At 43.9% G+C, this 25822-nt stretch overlaps 1 protein-coding gene across 1 annotated transcript in view; it reads right to left on the bottom strand.

Moving 5' to 3' along the window:
• Positions 1-966: 966 nt before the first annotated feature.
• Positions 967-25822, bottom strand: part of pdzrn3b (PDZ domain containing RING finger 3b) — a 119714-nt gene continuing 94858 nt past the window's right edge. Inside the window, exons 4-10 of the mRNA XM_084062592.1 lie at positions 9252-9511; positions 7372-7459; positions 6090-6188; positions 5906-5968; positions 5443-5544; positions 4675-4791; positions 967-3440 (exon numbers count right to left, since the gene is read on the bottom strand). Coding sequence (XP_083918718.1) covers positions 1935-3440; positions 4675-4791; positions 5443-5544; positions 5906-5968; positions 6090-6188; positions 7372-7459; positions 9252-9511 — 2235 coding nt within the window. The 3' untranslated portion in view covers positions 967-1934. The remainder of the gene's footprint in view (positions 3441-4674; positions 4792-5442; positions 5545-5905; positions 5969-6089; positions 6189-7371; positions 7460-9251; positions 9512-25822) is intronic.

The following is a 25822-nucleotide window of genomic DNA, read 5'->3' as shown; positions in this document are numbered from 1 at the left end:
CTCTCACAGATTAATTCACAGGGTAAGAAAGAGGCTGTGCTCAGTTAAGGGTAAACATGGTTCAACTGACCTCGTTCCCTACATCTGATACTGTATCAGACAAAATCCTTCTAGCACTGATAATATGACACGTTTGTATGTTTAGCTGCAACATAACATAAATTGAGTATTAGGTATTATTTGAAATTCATAAAAAGGTAAAACTCAGGAATTGTGCATTTGTAGTAGTAGGAGTAGGAGTAGTTCGGATATGCAGTTGTCCAGAACCACCGGTCTGACCCATATGTCCATATTCAGGCATGTATAAATATCCAGTTGTCTAGAACCGCCGATCCAACCGATTTGGGCATATTGGTCGGATTGGCAGTGCAACGTACATGTAGGTGTGAGGGCCCCGAACCTCTAGTTGTGAAAATAGCCTATCTACAAGCTGATGGCGCCGCGTTGTGAGCTTGCAGATCAGCTACTTTCACTTATTTTGTGACAGTCTTCCATGAAGAAGTGAGGAATTCATTTAAGAAAAAACATAAAAATGGAAACATGGAGATACGAGGTTTCTGCCCGACACCAACATCAATCATCATTCACACCGGATAAGAAAACTGGAGGATTAACACTGCCAGATCACACAGGATGGAGCATTACATTTGTTATGCCTATTAATGGTGCCCATCAACTGGTCATCATTTACACCGTCCGGATAAGAAAACGTGAGGATTAACACTGCCAGATCACACAGGATAAAGCATTACATTTGTTATGCCCATCAACTGGTAGTGTTTGTAGTGCCCATCAACTGGTAGTGTTTGTATAAGAGCTTTGCTTTGTGTACTTAGTTAGGCTGCACCTTTTCCTCTAGTTGCTGGGTAGAACACACAGCAGTGACAAATGACAAATGGCAAGTGTCAAAAGTTCTGTCAAAATGTGGATTCCTTTCTTCCCCATGCCGTAGTTAGTATCTTCCTGGCCACATGCCGTATCCAAAACCTTTTTATAAATAACAAATCCTGACAACATTTCAAAGCTCATCATATATAAAACAATAATTTATTATTTCTCTCATTTTACAAGACATCAAATTGTGTGGCTAGCTAAGGATTTATTAAGCTGTGTTATTTTGCTCGATACATGAATCCCTACGAAAGCAAAAGGTGGCTATGACGTGCTTCAACAATAAACGCAGAAATAGTTTAAATTCGACGATGTGAGGAATGTCATCCCCAAGCATACACAATGATATCACTTAATGATGACAGTCTCTACAGTATGGAACATCAATGGTTGTATAACATTTACAAAAACAGCACCGTCAGAGATATCCAAAAAAACAAAAAGTGTCTTCTTTCTTAAAAAACATGTTTTGTTAAATTTACAAAAGTCCTCTCAAAAAGGATTATATGGTTCACCTTGTAGGGAAATATTATTGTGTCTTTCAATAGGCATAGGGTATGTATAACAGTAAAATACTGATAAGAGATACTTGTTAAGAACAAAATAAAACAAAAAGCGTAAATGCTGGCTGTTTACTTATGGCACACAGTCTTTACACACTTCCAAAACCTTCTAAAAGATTAAAATCTTGCATTTTCTCAAATATTATTCAAAAAGAGCAAGCACATAAGGTAGAAAAGGTTATTGAAAGCATTTGAAAAAGGAAAAAAACATTTTCAAATCGTCCTCGACGCAGTCACGTCCGATTCATGTGTAAAAAGTCCAACCACAGAGCACTCAACAGGCCACCCTCTCGACCAGTGCAAGGTCAAAAGTTCCTTCAGAAAAAGGCCTTTCTTGTGTCTTATTTACAAAATGTTGCCACATTGAACGAGGCAGGAATCTCTACCTCAACTGGTAGTGTTCTATTTACAGGACTTTACATCCAACTGTGGGCTCTCCTCATCTGACCGACGACCCTGGACCGGGGCCCAGAACTGGGCCTAGACTGTGGTCACAGACAAGAGGGAGTTGTAGACTTTTGTGCCGTCTTCCGACTTGCTACCGTGGGTGAGCAGTTCCTGGATGGTCATCCAGTTGTCAAAGATTTTCTTGTTCCTCTTTTTGTTCATCTTTTTGTGGCTCAGTTCAATGATGTTGGGTTCTTTATTGTCCTCCTGGTTGCTTTGCTCCTTCAGTAGACTGTCGGCGCGACTCTGCTTCATGAACTCGCGCCGCTGCCTCTGTTCCTTGGCACGCACCGCGTGTTGCTTCCTCTCCTCCTTGCTCCAGTAGCGGCCCATCTTAAGCTCGCTGATGGCGTCGTCGTCCGTGGTCATGCCGCTGCGTTCCTCGCGGATGCGCAGGGCGCGCTCCTTCAGTAGCTTGTCCCTCACCGGCCGCTTGGTGATGTAGCGCGTGCCGTCACTTCGTATCTTAACCTTCCACTCCATCTTGGGGTCCAGGTCACTGGGCGAGATGGGGTCGCGGCACATGCTCACCAGGCTCATCTGGCTCTGGGCGTATTCCACGGCCGACTTCTGCTGGATCAGCTGCATGTAGCTCTGGTAGTGCTGAGCGTGGGCTGGGATGTGGGCGTGTTTATACGGCGAACGTCCTGTTTTACCGGACTCTCCCGACTTCCTCTCCTTGACCTCTGGCAGCACGCCTCCGTCGGCGTCCTTGGACGAGGCCCTGCTTCTGCTGGGGCTTCCCGCCTCCTGGACGGGGGACAGGAGGGGCTTGAGCATCCTGCCGTTGAGGCCAGTGGAGCTCAAGGGCCCCGCCGGACCCTGGTCCTCCGCTCCCCGGCGGAGGGAGTTGTCCGGGGACAGTTCCAATGTCAAAGGGGTGCTGCGGCAGCTCTCGCCGGTGTTGTAGGCGCTGGAGCTGTCCTTGTCCGATTTCTCGGGCAACTCGGTGATGTCGGAGAGCTCGTGGCGGCGCGCGTCGATGCTGGTGTTGTAGTTGCGGAAGCCGCTGTTGTGCAGCATCCACGACTCTCGATACTGGTCCCTCAGCTGCTGCATCTTGTGGGCGCGGACGATATTCAGGCACTCCAGCTCGATGCTGCGGAGCTCCTCGTTCAGCATCTCCAGCTCTTTGTCCACTCCCTCCGCCTCCTGGACCCCGGCCACGCCGCCCTGGCAGTAGATGCCCTGACCGCCGGGGTTCCTCACCTGGCATTTCAACTCCAGGAGCTCTCGGAAGCGCTCGCACTCGTCGGCCGGGATCCCCAGGAAGTCGGTGTCGGCGTAGTCGGCGGAGATAAACGACTCGCTGCTGAAGGGCAGGTCGGCGCTGCCCAGCGTGTCCTGGCTGTAGGTCAGCTTCCTGCGGCTGCCCAGCGTGTTGGAGGCCGTGGTCTGGTCGTCGCACAGGTTCTCCTGCTCCGAGCTCTCGTCGTTGCGCGTGCTCTCGTCGGTGCGGCCCACGCCGCTGTCCTTCTCGTGGTGGTTGGACAACAGTGTGGCCGTGTCTGTGGTGCCGCCGTCCTCCTCGTGCTTTTTCTGGTACAAGAGACATCAAAACGTGTGAGAAACAATGCTTCACTGACTAGGTGTCTATAGTTACTATATTATTAGCAGTGGAAAACAATCACGTTTTTAGAATCTGCAATAAGTCTTGTGAAAAAGGAAATCAACCTTAACTAGAAAAAGTGCTCCTCGGAGCACAACTCTCCGCCAGAAGACTTGTGTTGGTTCGAAGGTCGCGAAGGTCGCTATCCCTCTTGTATATGTAAGTGTCCTATCCATCCTGTCTGGGTAAGTGTCCTCTTCCGTTCATTCTGTGTAAGTGTCCTATCCCTCCTGTCCTATCCGTCCTGTCTATGTAAGTGTCATATCCCTCCTGTCTATATAAGTGTCCTATCTGTCCTATCTGTCCAATAAGACAGATAGGAACAATTGGACCGCGACTACTTGACTACTTCCGGTTCGAAGGTCTGGGAGTGAGCTAGTGGCCGGATTTTCGGTATTGGAATCTGGCTTATCACAGTGACACATGTATTTATAGGTCGCTATCCCTCTTGTATATGTAAGTGTCCTATCCAACCTGTCTGGGTAAGTGTCCTCTTCCGTTCTGTCTGTGTGAGTGTCCTATCCCTCCTGTCTGTATAAGTGTCCTATGTCATATCCCTCCTGTCTATATAAATGTCCTATCTGTCCTATCTGCCAATTATGTATAAGCCATGCAGCCATTTCATGGTTCCCGTCTTACCTCACTCTGACAGTGGCGGAGACACTGTCAGAGTGATGCCATGTATATATAGGCCCGGTGGCGTCACTAGCCAATCAGATCACAGTATTTCACGTGTCACGTGAGGCTTGACCAATCGGTGTGTCATGTTTAGAAAGTGAAAACGCAGTGATAACAATACTCTCCTAGCGGAGAGTAATAATTACTTACTGGTATCGTTTGCTATTATGATGTTGATGTCTGAACACTTAGTATGTTTATAATATATCTTTTAGACCAATTGTACAAATGTATTCATTCATTAGTTTTCTCTGTAGGTTTACCACAGTCTTGAAAACATTGTTATTAAAATATTTACTAACAATGATAAAAAAGGAAAGGCCCAAATTAATTGTGCCTGAACAGCTGCTACACTCTGTGGACTTGGGTTGATTGAGATAGCCTGTCAGTTCATGCTGTTTGCACGCACATGTGCGCATGTTTGTGTGTGGGTGTATGTATATGTGATTGATGTGTGTATGTGTGTGTGTGTGTGTGTGTGTCTACCTGCTGCAGCATGCTGGCGGTGAACTGCATGGCCTGGTGATGCTGCTGCTCCAGCATATCCATGTGAAGGTCATCCAGAAAGTCGTTCCTGTCGTCATCCATCCAGCCCTCGTCCAGCTGACACACAATGGGGGTTTGTTAGAGGCCAATAATAAAGTACAGCTGAGGTCCTACACCAAAATGATGATATGCTATAGAACTGTCACTCTCATGGAAAGAACTTCAGCTGAAAGTTTTGCATATTTCTGTGAGATAATAAATGGTAGAGACTTTACATTTTCACCACCAATGATTGGAAGCTGTGTGTATCACAACAACTATTACCCAAATTGGCCTGATGAGGGCACTATAATTATAATTTTCACTTTAAAAAGTCATAACTCCTACTGTGATGTCTATAACAAACTTGCTACAGACATCCATCTATCCTCACTATATAAATATGCCTCAAGAATGACTCAAATCGGTCTGACAGGTTGTTCAAACACCACCAAATGTGCTGGATTTGATTAATATTAAGCCATTGAAACCATTGATTGACCTAAATAGGGAGTGTCGATATTGTTGAAAATGGATTTAGCCTGGAATTAATTTGGCCATAAATGAATTAGTGTCTGTCTGATCGTGATAATTGAAAGTTATCTTTAATACAGGTGTTGGAAATTAGTCTGTGTTGCTTGAACCCCCAAATCATTGCTTTGTGGCTTTATTATTCTTTTATGATTTATTTTTCAAATTTATTTATTTTTCAATGTAATCTTTTGTTACCTGAATTTCTGGTCTGGCTACCAATAGACAGACATTCCGGTTCTCCTCGCTGGTCAGCAGTGCTACAGCTTCCTCACGGTTCTGGATTTCAACGCCATTGATCTGGGACACAGGAAGGATCAATGAGATTACGCTTTCATGATTACATTGTAGGGATTTAGTCAGTTTTCCAAAGCAATATACCGTATAATAACTACAACAGTAGAAAGAGCTGTAAATCCCTGCTTCACCAACACAGGCAACCAGTAATACAATACTGTAAGCCAATAACATGTACAAAGCCCTACAAACACAGTGCACAAACAACAGATAAGTAAAACAAATCCCTGGATATAAGTGTGTCTTTGACAAGTAGCTAAGTAACGTAGTAACAGAGAAGTGGTATGTAGGTACAGAATTATGAGCCCAAAGTTAAACCAAAAACAAACAAAGATGGTTGCTTCAGAGCTCATAGAGCATATACCTGGATGATTCTGTCCCCTTCTCTGATCCTGCCGTCCTTTGCGGCAATACTGTGCGGGTCAATCTAAAGCAAGCAGAGAGAAGTAGAATGACTCATTGGAAGACTTTGTAAAAGTACATTTCCTTTCAACAACGTCACCATTAACAAATCCTGAAGCTGCTCTTCAGCGTTTCAGTGGACTCACCTCACTGACGTATATCCCAGTCTCATCCTCGTCGTCGGTCCTGTAACACACCGTCAAGCCAAGCTTGTCCTGGATATTGGTGCGGTACAAATCCACTTCCTAGAAAAAAAGACATGAGCTCCAGGTTACACCTCACTCTTCATCTGAAGTTTGGTTTATTTTGCTCTTCACAAAATTGGGTTAAGAACTGTTATTTTGATATTTTGACTTCAATAAGGACACAAAGAGCAACAATGATACATAAATCACTGTCATGATTCTCTTGGCTAGATGCCGGGAAGCCTTTGTGTCTCTTATAAGCCCGGTGACAGAATGAGGGACGATGTACTAGCCGGGCAGAGTCACGTTTGTCACTTGTCAACACCTGTAATCTGGGAGATCCGGTTAAAGATACAAGCGGCACTTTTTGGGTCAAACCCAAACACCACTTCGAAAATGTTTCAAAGCATTTCAACCCGACTAATGAAATCCTTTCTAATCTGCTGCAGAATAGAATACGTTACACATTCAGGCAGAAATGAACTGCCTTTGAAAGGACAGTGGTCAGACTGGAACTTAGTTTAAAACAACAGTACATATACTGTACGTGTTAAAAGAGAAAGCATGACATTTAAGTGACTCAATTAATTTGATCTGAATGTAGCAGAGTAGCCCTGCCTGATAATCAGAAGCCCAAAATCAGCATCTTTGAGTCAGTCTTAGCCAATACACTCCGTGGATATGAAGGCCCCGCAGTGGGGGACGGAGTGTGTGTGTGTGTGTGTGGGGGTGCAGGGTTGCAGGGGTCATAGGAATAGCAGCAGGGGTGAGAGTCACTATCCCCTGGTTACATCCTCCTCATCGGGCATTGTTAAATGTGCATCATGCAGATCCATCATGGCAGAGCTATTATCTGCTCCATCTAATGATGACCCACTGGGCCTGATCGCCAACCACCATCTCCTGTGGAAGACGTATTACACCTTGTCACTAAATAAGTAATGATGTCACAGTTCTGCATCTGCTCGGACAAACAAGCTACTCGATTCCTGTCTGTCCTACATGTGAGTGTCGTTATATGAGGGGGTTGGGGGAGGAGTGGGGGAGCCGGGCACATCAATTATTGTGATCTATCGGAGAGACTAGGGCATTGTGGTGACCAACAGCGTCTCTGGGCTGGAGACACAGAGGCTAGATCAGACCGGCTGATGGACCGAAATGGAATCTGCGTCTGAGCGTACGTCTTCATTGAGGCGGCAGCGGAGAAGGACAGAGAGAGGCTGAAATGAAGAGCATGTCATACCTCATACTCCAGCTCCTCTCGCTCCATGTCCTGCTGGATGCCCTCTAGGAAGTCATTGGGGTCAAAATACGCACGTCCTGGTGGACGCCTACGAAAAGCAAGACACAATATGTGAGATTACAAAAAGCAGTGTTACCAGTTCAGCTGAATGACCTGGCTGACACATTGGGTGGAAGGACTGTAAAAAAGGGTTCTTAAATAAAACGTTGTAGGCTTTTAACCACTTGAGATCTAGCATCCCTATTCCGGGCAGGTCCTAATAGGTGAACAACCTTCGGAGGAAATAGGTGAACATTCAGTAAAAAAAAAAATAGCCATTCTACATATTCCCTCTGCACCAAATCTGTTGTAGACTAGAGGAGGGGTCTTCAACAGGGGTCCCCTAGGGGGTCCTCAGAGTTACTACAAGGGGGCCGCCAAATCCCCCCAAAGCATATCACACAAAAACGTTGTGTGATATGCCTTTTTTTTTACATTAACCACTTGAACCCTAGCATCCCTTTTCTGAGGAGAACTTTAGCCAAAAAATAGCAGATCTACAAGCTCACAACGCCTCGCACTGCGAGGCGTTGTGAGCTTGTAGATCGGCTATTTTTTGGCAAAGAGGTAACGTTGAAGACCCCTGGACTAGAGGTAAAAAAAGGAGGAGGCCAAGGATAGGTCACTGGGGCACTCCGATCAACGAAACATACAGCATAGGGTTCATGTACTGTGGTTGAACTGGGAAAAAAATGCAAATTAGAGAGAAAATAATAAGGACACAATGTAGATGTCATGCCCAGGGGCTAATCAGAAATGAGCATGGCGTGTATTTAATTTGACTCTGAAATCAAATAAATAAATAAATGATGAGTGATCATTAAAGGGCAGCTGCTTCTGGCACAGTAGGCAAAATGCACCCAGACTCTCGATGCCGCGGGGCCATACAGAGCAACAATACACAACAACCCCTGTGACTTCATATGCAAATGTAAATGAACATCACTGTCATCATGCATTTGTGTGCCCTGGGATATGGCAGCTCCATCTCTTGTAAGTAAGTGACAGGCAGAATGTTTTCCATGCACCTCTGGAGATGTCACGCGGATAGTCTTGTGAAAAATACAAGATGTCCCCGTCTCAATTAACACAGAAAATGACAGGTTCCATGTATTCGCATGTGTGTGTGTGTGGGTGGGGGGGTGTGAAACAACCTTTTCAGAGTCACTGAGTTCTGAAAGCTTTTTAGTTTTTTTTTCTTCTTTTTTTTTTCCTCCTTCCATTTGATGTGTCATTCACTTAAAAGTCACTCTCCGGCAGGAAGACTGAATTAACCCTTTTAGACCGGGAACGCATCTGTGTCATATATATATAGCAGATATACAAGCTCATAGCGTGGCACAGAGTGCTTGTAGATCTGCAATTTCTTTGGAAAATCCTGAAACTTTGTGCAAATCTTTGAATATATATTGAAAAAGCAAACCGTTTTAACTCTGTTACAACTTCTGGGGGTCCCTGGAACAAAACATTTTGAGATGGGGGTCCACGGCCAAATACATTAAAAAATAAAAACTGATAGGATTTAGAAGACATTTGTAGAATCCCCCAGAAGCAAAGATTTGAGTTACAAATGTTCGCTTTAAAAATATATACATTCAAAGATTTACACACATTTTAATGATGTTTTTGAAAAAATAGCAGATATACAAGCTCGTAGCGCGGCACTCTGTGCCGCGCTACGAGCTTGTATATCAACTATTTTTCAATACACCAAAGAAATCTAAAAATGACACAGGTTCTTTCCCGGTCTAAATGGGTTAACAGCCTCTCACTGAAAAGTCTCCTTTCTAAATAAGAAAAAAAGGAAGGTGCTTCATCACTGCTGTCAGCGGGGTACTCACTCCTCGGGGAGAAGATATTGCTCCAGCACAGCCATGGTGGCGGGTGCGGAGGCAGGCAGCTTGGTGAGGGCCATAATGTGCTGGAAGGTGATCTCGGTCTGGGTGCTGATGTCCGTCACGTGCGTGTCCGCGGCGGCGTGGCCGCTGGGTTTGGGGCGCGGGGCGCGACGCAGCACCTGCACCATGATGGGTTCTTTGGCCGTACGGAAGGCCTCCACCGCCTGGTCGTGGGTGGCCTTGGACAGGTCCTTTCCGTTGACCTGGACGGAGACAAACGAGAGAGAGAGAGAGAGCGATGCGTGGTTAATCATCACACAGTGGTAGAGATGATGCATGGATGCATGCATGCACAGAATGCTTTATATGTATACACACACACACACACACACACACACACACACACACACACACACACACACACACACACACACACACACACACACACACACACACACACACACACACACACACACACACACACACACACACACACACACACACACACACACACACACACAGCGCTGCAGTGGCGTACCCACTGTAGAGGCAGGACAGGCGGTCGCCTGTCCAACTAAGATCTCGCCTCCCCTAGAAAACCCAAATAACCCGAAAATGTGTCACTGAGTGCTTAATGCCCTCAAAGTCACGCATCCAACAAGCTTTGAACTGAGCAGATTGGACCTTCCACTCCAGAGATAATGGCCAAAACATCTAGAAACCGGCCACTTTCGCCGGTTTTCGATAGCCGGTTTTCGATTGAATTTTTCTCAAACCCGCTGTAGATGTAAATCTAACGTGAATACCTAACATGGCGTGGGGGGTGAGGGGAAATACATTTCTTTCATACATAAAAGCTGACAACATGGCAGAACGTTTACACCAATTCATGTTTCACATGAACTTGACACATTGCAGGATAAGTCCTTTAAAGTCCTTCTTGTAATCTTGTAAACACTTGATCCAATCAGATGTCTAGTAGTGACTAAAGCATTACATCATTTAGGCTTGTCCCCCTTTTACACAAACACTGGAGCAACGATATTCCATTTCAGTGAATTATTAGTGCTCCGGCCTCTTTTACAGGGTCAGACTCCGGATCAAGTAGAATAAGACCTTAATTAGAAAGAGTCTCTCTTTAATTAATCAAGGTCATTAGCGAGGGCTGCATGGAGGAGCCCTCATTTAGCTAAGTAATTTCTCAGAGGAGGATAAATCTGACCTCCCGTCAGAGACAATGGAGCGGGTGCAGTGTGTTAACCTGGGAAGATTAATTCTGGGAAAAGGCCCGCAGCATGCCATAGTGAAGAGGCTAATTAAGTTTGGTTTGAACCACTTAAGGGTTCTGTGTGCGCGATGAAAGACGAGCACACGCCCTCATCAGTTCTCGCTCTCACACCGATACGTATAGACTGTTCTGTATCTAATGCACCTCGGGGGTTAACCACACATGGACCCTAGTGGCCTTCTGTGGGCATGTCATAATAGGCAAACATTCTGCAAAAATAGCAGAGCTACAGGCTCACAGCGCGTTGCATTGTGACACGTTGTTGTGATCTTGTAGATCGGCTATTTTTGGCAAAGAGAGTCGGTGTAGACTAGGAAGTGAACAGATCTGAAAACATGACATGACATACAGTACAAACACAGTAAAACAAACAGACAGCTTCGTTACAATAGCTTTGCACTCACTTCGAGTGGCTCAACTACAAAAACTATGGTATGCCAGCCAAAATGTCAAGCATACTGTCTGTCTGTCTGTCCATACTCTGTACAGTGCTTCCCGAGAGGTGGGCAACTGAAAGGTAAAGAGAAGATGAAGAGAAAAAAGCAGTGGTGGACAAAGTACTCAACTCCAGTACTTGAGTCAAAATATAGAATAATCCTGGTCCAATATTACTCAACTACAAGCGAAAGTTGCTCAGTCAAAACTGGAGTACTTGTCTTTAAAAATACCTAAGTATTCAAAAGTACATGCTTTAAAAAAATACTTAAGTAATCAAAAGAACAAATTACACAGTAAAAAAAAAAAAAACAATAATAGTGAAAATAGTAGATCTACAAGATCTTCACTATATTTGAAATATAGTGAAAAAGTGGAATTAAGTGGTTAATTCATAATGTACTTTTTCCCTTCTAGAAATGTAGTGGAGTCAAAAGTACAATATTTGTCTTATGTAATGGAGTGAAAGCCATATCCAAAATGACATATACTCAAGTAAAGTACAGACAGACACTCAAAATAATTACCTAAGTACAGTACTTAAGTAAATGCACTTAGCACGTAGTGAGTAATAGCAGTGAAGTGAATTAGGATGCCAGGACGGCAACAGAAGGGTGTTGTACTTTGGGTCAACACACGCTGCCTCTCGGCTTATCAGGGTTTGAACAGCATCACGTTCTGCTCTCAATCATCACATCATTTGGAATTTGTTGCTTGTTTGGCTTTGATAGGATCTGAGCCTGGGGCTCTTCTCGTTTCACAGGCTATCCACGTTGCCTCTCCTTTTGCACAGACACAGACACACACACACACATCTGTACACATGCTAGGAATAATGCCGCTATTTAACCCATTGAGACCTGGAACTGTGTCATTTTTAGATTTGAGCTAAGAAAGCAGAATTTTACACTTTGGGCTATTCAAAAATAGCAGATATACAAGCTCATAGCGCGGCACCGAGTGCCGCGCTATGAGCTTGTATATCTGCTATTTTTGAAAAATCGTGAAAATCTGTGTAAATCTTTGAATATATATATTTCTAAAGCGAACATTTTTAACTCAAATCTTTGCTTCTGGGGGGTCCCTGGAACAACATATTTTGATGGGGGTCCGCGGCCAAAAACATATAATTTTGGGGGTCCTTGACATGAAAAAGATTGAGCACCACTGATATAGAAACATACGTTTTTGAGAATACTGTTGAGATTTAGGAGACATGTAGAATCGGCTTCAGGTCTCAATGGGTTAACAGGACTTGACTGATGCGAAAGAATCGCATGGTCCAGCGTTTAGCTTTCCAGCTCATTAGCCATGTTATTAATCTTTAGCATCCGCTCTCTCACTCTCCCTGACATTGAACACACACATACAGTACAAACAAACACCACGTCTTAGGATTCATTTTCTGATAAACATACAGCTGCTTGGTATACCGTTGTGCCCCTGGCTAGACCGGTCTCATTCTGATTCATAGCATTAGTTTGCACCTCTCGACACCAGGAGGAGGAACTGCAACGTCTAACAGCCTCCAGACATAAACTAATGTCCTGGGCTTTCTGCACAGAAAAATCCTCAGTGTTCATTTTAACAACGAAGAGTTTACAAATGGAACAAATGGTTCCATTTCTAAACTGTTTTGGGTTAAATTAACACTGAGGATTTTACTGTGTGGGGTTTCTGCATGCAAGTCATTGTGTGTGTGCGCGTGTGTGTGTGTGTGTGTGTGTGTGTGTGTGTGTGTGTGTGTGTGTGTGTGTGTGTGTGTGTGTGTGTGTGTGTGTGTGTGTGTGTGTGTGTGTGTGTGTGTGTGTGTGCTGTCTCTGTGTGTGTGCTGTCTCTCTGTGTGTGTGCTGTCTCTCTGTGTGTGTTCTGTCTGTCTGTCTGTCTGTCTGTCTGTGTTCTCTCTCTGTGTGTGTGTGTGTGTGTGTGTGTGTGTGTGTGTGTGTGTGTGTGTGTGTGTGTGTGTGTGTGTGTGTGTGTGTGTGTGTGTGTGTGAGTCATTTGCATTGCATAATTGGGATATTGAGAAAAGGGACAGGAGAGAATTTACAATTTAGGCATAAAACAGATGTTAAATTAGCAAGGTGATCACATACAGTACCTAGAAATTAGGATCCCTAGTAAACCAAGAACCCAGCATCAGTTTAATATACTATCGGAATAACAATCTGTACATTGAAACTATAGGGTACCAGGTAAACAATGAACCTAGCATCTGTTTAAATAACATGCTATCTAAAATACATTCTTCACAAATAACTAAATAAATCTGCGTTGATGCAGGAGAAATGGACCAATCTGTACACTCTCAGTAACTCACTAACACAAGAGGATTTTACTGTAAAGGCGGATATGAAGTGGGCTGACTCTGTGTTCATTCATGTATCCCAATATTCTTCAGCAGAACCTCCACCATTTTGCGCTGTGATGTTACACATCAGCTGAGAGGAAACACAAGTGCCTTTCTCTTTGCTCGTCCTCACTCTCTCCATACATGGACTCAAACAAACAAACCTCGTTGCCAGGAGCCCCAGGGCCACTTGAAGATGACGAACCAAAGACAAAGCATTAAGCCCCCCTCTTCTCTAGGAGCCCGGAGCATTTCTGCCTCAGTGCCCTCAAAGGGTTGAGCGCCCCCCCCCCCCACACACACAGCCTCCATTCACAACACTCACCTCTGACACAGCCTGGCCCCCTGTGCAGCACACTGGGAAAATACACACAGCGCTCTCCCCGACACAATACGCCGCTGTCTGCCACCGCTGTGCCCCCCAAACGATGTGAATTAACCCTGCTCCTCTAAATCACAACCTCAGCTCGACTTCAGGCACTTTACGATTAGTGGAAAACACATTTACAACGTGGTAAACAAGCAAAACGAGCAACGGGAATGAAAACGTCCGTTTACATTCGGTGAATGTTTTTCGGCAACTAGTTTAGGCATTTGCGAATGCCCCGCACGACTTAACCCATTAAGGTCTGAGGTTCTGATTCAACAAAATGTCTTCTAAATGTCTTCTAAATCTACATAAAATGATATGTATTTGGCCGCGGACCCCCATCTCAAAATATTTTGTTCCAGGGACCCCCAGAAGCAGTGATTTGAGTTACAAATGTTTGCTTTAAAAACATATATATTCAAAGATTTGCTCAAATGTTCACGGTTTTTCAAAAATAGCAGATCTACAAGTTCATAGCGCGGCACTCGGTGCCGTGCTATGAGCTTGTAGATCTGCTATTTTTGAATAGCCAAAGAAAACTCAAATGACACGGATGCGTTGCAGGTCTTAAAGGGTTAAGAGCTGTTGGATGACGCAGGGATTACTTAATCAAACTCCACCGGTGGTTCCTCAGAGAGGTGGTCTTTGGAAAAAAACGAATTTAATGAGAAGACGGCGGCAAGGTCTGTCTTAAAGGCATATTAAAGTGATCTGAATCATACGTCTGTTGTGTCGGCGATTTGCAAGTGTGGAATGTAAAAATGTGGATTTTGATATTCAGAGCACCATCTCCGGTCTAGTATTATTTAATTAAAATAGTGCATTAAAAAGTGGAATGAATTATAAACCCATTACTGTGCAAGACTTGGTTTTCTGCTTATTTTGAGAATATTTCAAGGTTGTGGTCGGTTTTTATCACTGGGATCTTTGATGGATATGCCAGCCTTCATCCTGTGGGTAATAATTAGGGCCAGCAGGGGACAACCATGCCTCAATTCCACACTCGCCATCATCCCTGGAATGCAAATCATGTCAGATTGAAACCTTGATCTGTGCGAGTGTGTGTGTGTGTGTGTGTGTGTGTGTGTGTGTGTGTGTGTGTGTGTGTGTGTGTGTGTGTGTGTGTGTGTGTCCATTCAGATGCACATGTCATCCTTTCCCTGATTGCCAACCAGCTGCCAAAGATGCTTATCTATGAGATTGGGAGAGCAGTCCCTCTCACTGTCATCGCCATAGCTCGGGGGGGGGACCTCAGGTGAACTCCATCAGTGGAGAAAGACTAGCGCTATGATAACATAATTCACTTCTACCGTATAGAAATCTTACATAGGAAAGGCCTCACGGAATGCTAAGCCAAATTCACTGGACACATTGTGCAAAAAAAAAAATGACTCTTTGATAAGGCTATTGAATCTGCAGCTAATCCTTTTATAAAGCAGAGCACATCATTAAAGAGCCACTGTTTCTGTTCCTGGGGGAAATGCAACGAAGTGAATAGAGTGGAAACTTTGCCAGCCCAGGCTAACGGTGCTTTTCACTGGTCGGGCAGAAAAGCCCTGGGAACTTCAGACTATAGACGGGTATTCAGGAAGCCATGAGAGCCAGGGCTCTTGCCTCTTCTTTCTGGTCCGATACACTTCCTTAAACAAATTCTTTAAAGTCTGCATTTTTGGAACAGAGGGAAGCATTGACGTGATAGAAGAGTGTGAAAGCTTGACGACTTGACGATCCGGGGGCCTATATAGCATTTGATTGGCATTCTGAATATGGGTCATTCAGCTTTGAAAACCAGTTAATCCCTCTTTTATTTCACATTTAGCTATTTTCATACAAAAAAAAAAAGGAAAATATAACTGAGCGAGTGTGCAATTGTTTCTCACTGCTTGTATTAAGTAGCTGTGTGTATGTGTTGCTGTACGCGTGTGTATTTTGCACACTTTACGTGTGTATTTAAGTGTGTACGTTGTTCTTTTTCACTTACTGGAGAAGAACCTCTTTGTAGTGTTAGACTTAAAGCCACAGCAGACGTTATTTCGCGCAGCATGCAGGCTTACTGAGGATTACAGAACAAACGGCGAGAAACTTAATGCCGCATGAAAAAGACACCACTGTTTACTTTTCCCTAATCTGATTAAAGCATGGGACATTCTGTTATCCACAGCAGATCAATTAAGAACCCAAATCACCTCCTGTAGGCTTTAACACTGCCTTCCTCGGCTCTAATGAGCACAACGGAAGGTTTTAATCAAAGGAAGAAGTGCTTCAAACGACACTCTAACGACTACTGAACGAATAAACCAAAGACACCACTTCTTTAGATATATAATACACATGCAGGTAAAACATGGGGCAGGGAGGTCGGGTCTTTTGAGATATTTGAGTCAATCTCTGCATCAGTAACACAGCCTCTCACTGAAACGATAACAGAGCAAACCTTAGTCTGCACAGAGAAGTTGAGCAGATAATAATGCAGCAACATCTTCCATTGTTCCTTCAAAGCGAAGAGAGGAAATGGAAAGGCGGTATGGACGTATGGACCTGTGACATCTCCAGGGGGCATGGAGTGGTGTGTCACCCTTGATTAGGCCTGTTATCTCTCTGCACTGAGCCAGTCCATGTCCATCCTGCTTGGACAGCCTCAGAGACAAACTCATTTCTCCACAGACATCCATGTCTCCCGCAAGGAAGGCTGTCCTCGACTCAGTGGGCAAATCAAATTCTGCTCAGGCCCCAAAAAGACCTGAGCCTGCACTGCCAAAACTGTAGATATTCTTAGTGAACTATTAGTCATTGTTGCCAAAACAAATTGTTTATTAATTTGACAAATCTGTGAAATTGTAGTTTAACGCAGAAGGACCTCTTTAGTTTAGTTATTCAGGAAATGCCTCATTCAGCACAGGAAAGAAATTCATCAAGCTTAATAAAAAAGTCTTGGTCGACTAAGACCAAACCGACCAATTCATGGAGTAATCTACAAGGAGGGGGCAGCCCTACCTATGAGCAAGCAACTAATAGAACTTGGACAGAGCAACGCTACTGTCAAGTCTGTTTGCTCGAGTCAGAAAAGTCAAGTCCAAGCTCGAACAAAGTGATCAAACAAGGCTGCAACAGAGATGCACTCCCCCAGCAGTTAGCCTACATGGTGCAAACAACAGACCATGTGGGCTGATGATATGTCAAACAGACATGCAACATATTAATGAAAAAGGATCACACACCCCTGGATGTCAAATCTCCACAGAGGAGATCAGAATTCAGAGATCAGAGTCTCATTTTCGGGGGGAATGACTGGAACACGCTGCCCGGGGAAGGAGCCCATTTTTTTCAGCAAGATAATGAGGAATAATGATCCACAATCATCTGCATTTAAATGGCCCCAGCAACGAGGAGTTCTTTAATAGCTGGTTATTGCCCACTGTTGAGATGTTTTATTCATTAGAGCACACACACGTTACGCGAAGCATTGCGCACACATGCACACATGCACACATGCAGGCACAGTGAATTTGTAGCCTTTTTCACAGTGTACATTCTGGCTAATGATATATAGGGTTATCTCTTAATGATACACATATGACTAGCCCGCTTATGAATTACTCATCTCTATGTGCAAACGTCAATTATAACTGATTTAGCAACTGACTTGCACAAATTAAAAGGACCGTGAAAAAGGTCCATCAGGCATAGTAGGCTATATGCCCTCTAATAAATCCCTTGATTTGATTTTTTTATCCAGTACAATCTTGCCAGGTAATCCAGTGAAATAAATAAAAATACAACAACTAATCTCCTGATGCATCTGCACACAGACAATTACGAGCACCACACCGCACAATCCCATTGGAAGCCCCTTGTAAAAGGATCAGGGCAACGTGAGCCCCATCCCGCACGATACAAACTAACAACATCTGTGGTTCCCAGATGGGAACGAAATTGCGATGTCTATTTTGGAAAACAGGCCTGGGGCCTTAATGGCAAATTTAATAATCTCTGTGCCTTTGGTATAATCTCTGTTTTGTCCGTTCTGCTTGTTGTTGGTGGTCGAGGGTGGCTCACATCCTGCCATTACAAAGTGAATGAAAAGTTACGCTTCACCATACAGGACTCAGGGTGGTGGAGGGACGGGTCGAGCAGTGAGCACGGCTGACACAGTGCATGGTGCGGAACCACTGACGGTCTGATATCAACTGTTTCAATGCTCAAAATCTTCATGTCTATGTTTGATCTTTTTTTAGTCTTGGCTGATAGACTGATTGAATACTTTAATAGGAGTTTGCAAAAAAGTAAGCACAGAAAGTACAGTTCAATACAAGGTCTGCTAGAGATTATACCCAAGCTTGTTTCCATTGGGGTCCTGTGTTCATCGAAACATTTAATGACAGACAGATATACAATACTATGCAAAAACATCATATCCACGAGTAGTAAGTAGGCTTTGACTTTTTACAGGGGCCAGTTCCGAATTGCAGCCACCTGTAAGTGCTCTTTTAAAGCGGTTTTGAAGGAGAGTAAGAACTCACGTTTTTTTACGACCGTTGGTAGGGCATTCCACATTCTGGTGGCATAGCAATAGAACAAATGTAACCCCTTGTTTGAGCCAAATCTGGGTTGAACGTGACTTGTGGAGTGGCTGCAGTAAAATATTTGTCAATAATCAAACGTTACATAAAGCTTCAGATAAAGTTCTCTGTCATGGCCCTCAGGGGGCCAGCACTGTTATGTCTCTCTACGCTTGTCCCAGTCAGTGTTAGCAGTGACAGTATGTACTGACTGTGTCTCTCTGAGGGGGCACCCCTGTGGCTGCCAGCCACCTGCTCCAATGCTTGACAGATGTGATGTGTGCACCGGGCTGATCTCTATTACAGTGCGCGTACACGTACACGCACTCACACACACAGAGTCAGACTCCCCCAGCGTCTCCCAGTAGCCACTGATCTCTGCCTTTTGTCCTTCCACGCACGCTGTCTCCGTCAAGCCTCATTACAAGGGGGCGGACGGAGCAGACAGAATACCGAGCCCTGCGGTTCCCTTTTGGTCATCGGTCGGGCCATAATGACGAGGCTGCTGGCAGCGGGGGTCAGCGCCGCTTGCTCTTGTACAAATATTTCCATCTAATTTTTTTTCTGTCCGGTCAAAAAAAGATGTCATACTGAGACTGTCTGGCGGTCGGGGACAACTTGGCCTCTTGAACCACAGGGTGACATCTTTTGCATTCCTCCTCCGGGTCATTCATAATAAAGTACAGCCTAATTATACATTTGCACATGACATGTTGGGACACACACCCGACCCGGTTTTCTAGACTTGCTTTTCCTAAGTGGATCGTTCGATGGACAGAAAGACAGATTTTGCACCAGGGACAATAACACAGATTAGTGCAGTGCGGAAACCAGAGCCTCAATGGCCGGCTTGTGTTGAGGCTCTAATTAAGATCTGGGCATTGTAAGAGCCACAGCAAGGCGCCACAGCCATTATAGGGTACTTGTGTGGGAGATTAGCGGCCCTAGGACTGTCAGACAGAGTTTCAAAGCCCTCTAGCTTTAACCGGCCAGACAAAAGCAGCTGAGCTTACATCTCGGCATGGTGCTTACCTTTGGCTTTGAAGACACACGGTAAGGTTCACTAGCTGTCATAGGGTTCAAGTTTAAAAGGGAACCGGCAAGACTAACGCAGAGTTCTTAATGGGCTTGATCGAGAGAAGGAAACCGCAAAGCCGCTCTGCCGGCTGCCTCTGATATATAATTTAAGATTCCCATTCAGGCGTCACTGAAAATCACCAACTACTGGTTTAGTTTTTTTAGAATGTCATGTATGCAGAAGGTCAGACAAGTTTCACTCAGCTGTTTCAGTTTTTTCTTTTCTTGTGGTTAAAAGAATTTGCTCTTATAAGCTGATTTCATAAGAGACTGCTGAGGCTTCAAAATGCACAGCCACCACCGCACAACGACTACTTCTAAATATGTATGGATTCATAAGAATGCTTCCAGAATAAGAATGAGATGCACTCTGTTGATACTTGAGATACAGGGGTAAAATTGCATGTGCCATGGTCTCTCCGGGAGCTAAGGTGTGTAATGAAGTGGAAACTTTTCAAGTGTTCAATGGATTATTAACCCTATGGGGAGGGAGGTCAGTGTTGGCACTTGGCACCGTGCCAGCAGCTCTGATCAAGGGGATATATCTGCGTGCCGCTGTTGATATGAAACACAACTGCTACCAAATCCAGCTCCACCTGCTGCTACAAACCTGTCTGATTAACATCCACCACACAGTAAAATATTTAGTATTTTACTGTGCGGCAGACATGACATGAAAATGACAAAAATGTAAATGTACATCAGCAGACTCATACAGACACACAGAGAGAGAGTGAGTGAGAGAAAGAGACAGACACACAGAGAGAGCGAGTGAGAGAAAGAGACAGACACAGAGAGAGTGAGTGAGAGAAAGAGACAGACAGACACACAGAGAGAGTGAGTGAGAGAAAGAGACAGACACAGAGAGAGTGAGTGAGAGAAAGAGACAGACACAGAGAGAGTGAGTGAGAGAAAGAGACAGACAGACACACACACAGAGAGAGTGAGTGAGAGAAAGAGACAGACAGACACACAGAGCAGAATGACAGGTGTGTGTTCACTTTCACTTGAGCTGTCCTCCTAATTGATTGTTGTCTCATCTCTGACTTCTAAGGCATTTTGTCAACCCACTGGATGTCCAGAATGAAGGTTATGCATGAGCCTGTGTCCTGTAGCCACGGTCACAGAAAGTTCAATGTCTTTAGCACTTAATTATCCTCTCAATTAGAGGATTAATGGTCGAGGATTAATGTGCTCTTGATCACAGCTCTCTCACCATGGGCAGATTGTTAGAGGGAAAAATAGAGGTGTTCAAACAAACTTGAGCAGAATCTCTTACAAGAGAAGAACTGCTTGTTCAGTTCATGCAGCGTTAACCAAACAATTTTAAGTACGTAGATGTCAGATCAGCACTGTCTGCCTATTTTTAATTTTGTTTTATACATTTTATGAAGATAATTATTTGATGTACTAAATCATAAATATTTCACTTAGATGATAAAAGGGGAGGTATGCATCTTGAAAGTACTTATGCTGTTCCTTAGTTGCTCATTTTATAATTGTATAAATAATATTTTACACTATGAATTAGATGTTAATAATATCATTATTATTGCTTTTTTGACTACGACAACAACAACAACGGCGAGCTCTGACACCCCAAAATGAGAAAAACTGCATGGTGCCATGAAACCTTTTGGTGAACTTGTTACAGTACAGCTACTAGTCCTTGTAATGACAATGTCATCTCTGAGATAGTTCCATCTGGCATAAATCCTACGTCGCTAAGGAAAAGATTACGTGACTACACACACATACATCACTTCTGACCATTTCACCTTAAGGTGCATTACAGCTTATCTCACTGAATCCCATGCAGCGTTCTCTGTTTGAACCTATCAGAATGACAGATGGGGTTTTCATGTAGAAAAGAGAGGACTGTCTTTGTCAGCAGGGCCTCAAGTCTAGTCAGGTGGCTGTCATGGTTGAAGTGACCTGCTGAAGAGAAGAGTGCCACAGGAAGAGCAAACTGTGACCTATATGTCAGTCAACGGCCGGTCAATTATAATGCATAACTGACACATCCAAAATGACATGTTCACTGCCACCGACGTTAACAGGACAAAGGAACTGACTGCCCTTCTCCTGTCACGGCCACCCACTGTTCTGAGTGTCATTTTCCAGGTGGAGAGCAGAGAAAAAACTGGGCAGCAGGAGGAGGGAGTGGAGGTCTTTCTTTTGGTCCTATTAATGAGCTGTTAGATTTACAGAACCCATAATCCATTTGGGGAAAGGACCCCATGATCAAAGACCCCTGCCATCTTCCCGAAAAAATGGAATGGGGGCATTTTTGGGTGGGCAGGGATCTAAAGAGGGATATTCACATTCAGAGGGAGTTTCATCATGACATTCATTAAAAGCAGCCACTAGATACAGCCCCCCCCCCCCACACCCCACTGTCCCCTACAGTAGATAGAGATGTCATTTGCCACACGGCTGGGTTCCCAGTGGATGAACGGAGAGAGAAAATGGTTAAGAGATCATCGCTGACACCAGCCCTCCAAAAATGACAACAAAGCCCATCAGAGTCATGCACTGGGAACCCAGCTCTGTCTGCCGTCAAGAAACATCCCCCGTTCTTTTTACTCATTAAAACAGGACCACCGTTTAACAGAGCACAAATACTCTCTGATTGATAAACTGACATCTCAGGTAGTTCTGACACTGGGCAACACCTGTACAGACCACAGACTAAGGTGAAGACAGTTTGCCTGTGAAGCGTCCTGTTCCTGAAACAAAGTGAGCAATACCCCATTAAGACCTGAGGCCGATTCTACAAATGTCTTCTAAATCCTAACAGTTTTCTGAAACACTTGTGTTGCTATAATATCAGCGGTTCTCAATTTCTTTCATGTCAAGGACCCCCAAAATGATATGCATTTGGCCACGGATCCCCATCTCAAAATATTTAGTTCCAGGGACCCCCAGAAGCAAAGATTTCAGTTACAAATGTTTGCTTAAAAATATATATATATTCAAAGATTTGCAAACATTTTCATGATTTTTCCAAAATAGCAGATCTACAAGCCAAATAGCCAAAGTAAAATATGGTTAAAGTGGTTAAAATCTAAAATGACAGATACTTTCCCGGTATTAAGGGGTTAAACCATAAACACCATTGACCAATCTAACTTCAAAGTGTAAACACTACAGTACCATCTACAACCAGCTGATGTTAACCACTTAAGCCTCATGTACTTTGTTGTACGACAAATAATGAAAATTGCCGTTCTACAAGCTAAAGATTTGCCGCAATGCAACACATTGCGAGCTTGTAGATCGGCTAAACTTAAAAAGTTTGCCCCAAATAGGGACACGAGGGTTACGGATAGTTACGTGAACAGAGCTGCTACTCGACAGGGCAGAGCTGGGTTCAGGACTGACAGGATGCAGTGGACGATGAGGTGTTAAGCCTGATTTATACTTAGTTGCACCGAAAATAGCCGATCTACAGGCACACAACAGTGTTATTTTCTGTGTGTGACACACAATGCACAACTGTGTCAGGTGTTAGACGACTACGCAGAAACAGGTGGTTTATCATTCCATTACCACCTCAAAAGCCAATGAAAAAATCCTGCTTATTAAACATTCCATTCGATAATTTTCGATGAGCTCATCCACTGGAGTTCTGTTTAATTGTTACCAGAATATTTTACTTTTTGGAGAGATTCTCTGTAGAACCTTTCAAATAACTCTGCCATGTCAAATGGAATGCTGTGTACTGAGTGGAATACGGATAATAGGATTGGACCCGTTTATTGTTCGAAGGCAGACTGAGCAAACTTTGTTCTGGAATTTAAAGAGCTCTCCGGGTGCTCTGACATGAAAACAAATTCCCGCTTTTCTTCAGTGAAGTCGTCTATAACATGCCGTTGTCTATTTCCTTTGACTAAAAGGAGAAACAAAAGTGCAAAATAAGCACTTGAGTGTTAAACATAAACGCAAGGGAAAGTCAAACGGGGGTTAAAGGCAAATGGGTCTGAGTCAGCATTCCGTTGACAATGAGGAGGTGGGCAGTGATCCTCACACACTAGCAGTCGCATTGAGTCAACTGTCACCTCTTCATCACCCGCTCCTCTAAGCAACCCTCACCACCTCTCACTGACCCCGATGCCAAGAGTTCAGCTGCAGCTCAGCTGCAGAGAGATCTCTGTCTAAACAACAACAACTCTATTCTACTCCCACTTAAAGCCACTCTCACTCTCTGGCACAGCCACCAAGGGACCAACATCAGCTGCTTTTTTAACAAGTCAGCGAATAATGAAGACACAAAAAAAAGGCAAGACAAAACCCCCCCAGGCCCCTACACACACACACAAACAAATCAATTAAGACCTGAGGCGATTCTTAAAAATGTTTTCAAAATCTTAACAGTTTTTTGAAAAAAATCAGAAAAAAATATTTTCAAGATTTTTCAAAAATAGCAGATCTACAAGCTCGTAGCGCGGCACTCGGTGCCGCGCTACGAGCTTGTAGATCTGCTATTTTTGTATAGCTATGAAAAGAGAGAAAGCTTTCCTGCTTTCCCCGCTTGGTCAGCGTACCTGGCAGACTTCATAGAGTAGTTTGTATTGCTCCTCAGGCTTCTGCAGTGTACAGAGCTTACATCCCATGATGGTACGAGATCACACCATGTAGGCTTCACCCTCCAGCCACACAGGCAGGAAGATCCCAGGAGATCCCCTCTTACTTATTTCTCTTCTTCACTTCTTTCTCTTCTCTCTCTCTGAACTGACCTTGCATGGAGCTCACTTTTCTTGGACTTGTTTTCTCTCTCTCTCTGTCTATCTGTCTTTCTCTTTCTCTCACCGACTGGTCAAAGAAATGACTTCAGCCGTCAGGATTTACATCCAGACTCCCACTGCTGTGTCTTGCGCCTGTGTGTCTGAATGGGAGCGCACACACGCTCTCTCTCTCTCTCACTCTCGCTCTCTCTCTCTGCTCTCAGTTACTCTGACATGCTCCCCCCTTCAACCAACACACTCCCTCACTCTGCACGACTCTCCTGCTCTCTGCTTGAGCCAACAGGGGCCAGTGCCAAAGCACAGTTTTATACACCCCCTCATGTTTATTAAGCAGTCGCTCATTGAATATTCATGAGGTGGGGGGGGGGGGGGGGGGTCGTGAATGGTGGTTTTTAAAAACAAGAGGCTGAATGGTGTGATTGTGAAGGAGAAGTCTTAATTAATAAGCATCATTATGTCTGTGGTTTGGAAACAAAGTGACTGACATGAGGGCCCTTAACAGTCGTGACAAACAAATATGGCTTTCTCTCAAGGGGCCGGTGAAGCTTGTCAGTTGCAACGGTCCCTGCTATTTAATTTGAATCACAGAGCAGAGAGACAATGGGTCTGGTCCCATGTGTATTCTGTGCTACAAAAAGGCATTCATCTGATTCAGCAGATTAAGCACATGCTTGTTTTTGTTTGTGATGTACATATGTCTAAAGCTATGCTCTATAGTTTTCGTACAAAAATGGGCCAGTTTTCACACCCCATTTGAGTCAGGGCTTTGTTATTGTTACATTGACCTCTGGCATTTAAGACTGGGTAAGCAGCTGTCATTTTAGATTTTAACCACTTTAACATTATCTTATACTTTGGCTATTCAAAAATAGCAGATATACAAGCTCATACTGTAGCACGGCACCGAGTGCCGCGCTATGAGCTTGTAGATCTGCTATTCTTTTTTGAAAAATCATGACAATTTGTGCTTATCTTTGAATATATATTTTTTAAAGCAACATTTGGGGATTCTACAAATGTCTTCTAAATCCTAACAGTTTTTTGAAAAAACTTATGTTGCTATAATCAGTGGTTCTCAAACTTTTTCATGTCAAGAGCCCAAAAAATTATTATGTATTTGGCCGTGGACCTCCATCTCAAAATATGTTGTTCCAGGGACCCCCCAGAAGCAAAGATTTGAGTTAAAAATGTTCGCTCTAAAAACATATATATTCAAAGATTTGCACAAATTTTCCACTTAAAAAAAAAAATAGCAGATCTACAAGCTCATAGCTATCTGCTATTTTTGAATAGCCAAAGTATAAAATAATGGTTAAAGTGGTTACACAGATGTGTTCCTGGTTTTAATGGGTTGATATATTGATCTAACAAAGAGACACTGGGCATTCTATCACCATGTACTGTATCACTTCAAAATATTAATTTGACCCACAGCCAAATACCCGAATTAACAGGCAGAATGTTTACATTGGTCTTATTCGGTACAAGGTCAAACTTTGTCTAACTGATGCTCAGTGACATGTTAGTCTCTAGGTCATTCGTTGCATCCTTGAATGCCCTTTTTAAAAGGGTACATCTCCATGTTGCAGACCTGGCATGCCATCAGTCCTGCAAGCCTCTGTGTCACACAGCCAACCAGACCAGACCTAAATGCCAATTACAGGGTCCCCACACATTTTTAGCAATGAATTTCCAAAACTTTTCCAAAACTTTTCCAGAATATTTAGCCCAATTTCCAGGCCTATAT

Source organism: Gymnoscopelus microlampas (genome assembly GCF_963454915.1).
Source record: "Gymnoscopelus microlampas genome assembly, chromosome: 7".
NCBI classification, from domain to species: domain Eukaryota; kingdom Metazoa; phylum Chordata; class Actinopteri; order Myctophiformes; family Myctophidae; genus Gymnoscopelus; species Gymnoscopelus microlampas.
Note: the sequence above shows the minus strand (reverse complement) of the source record. Positions and strands in the feature narration are given on the sequence as shown.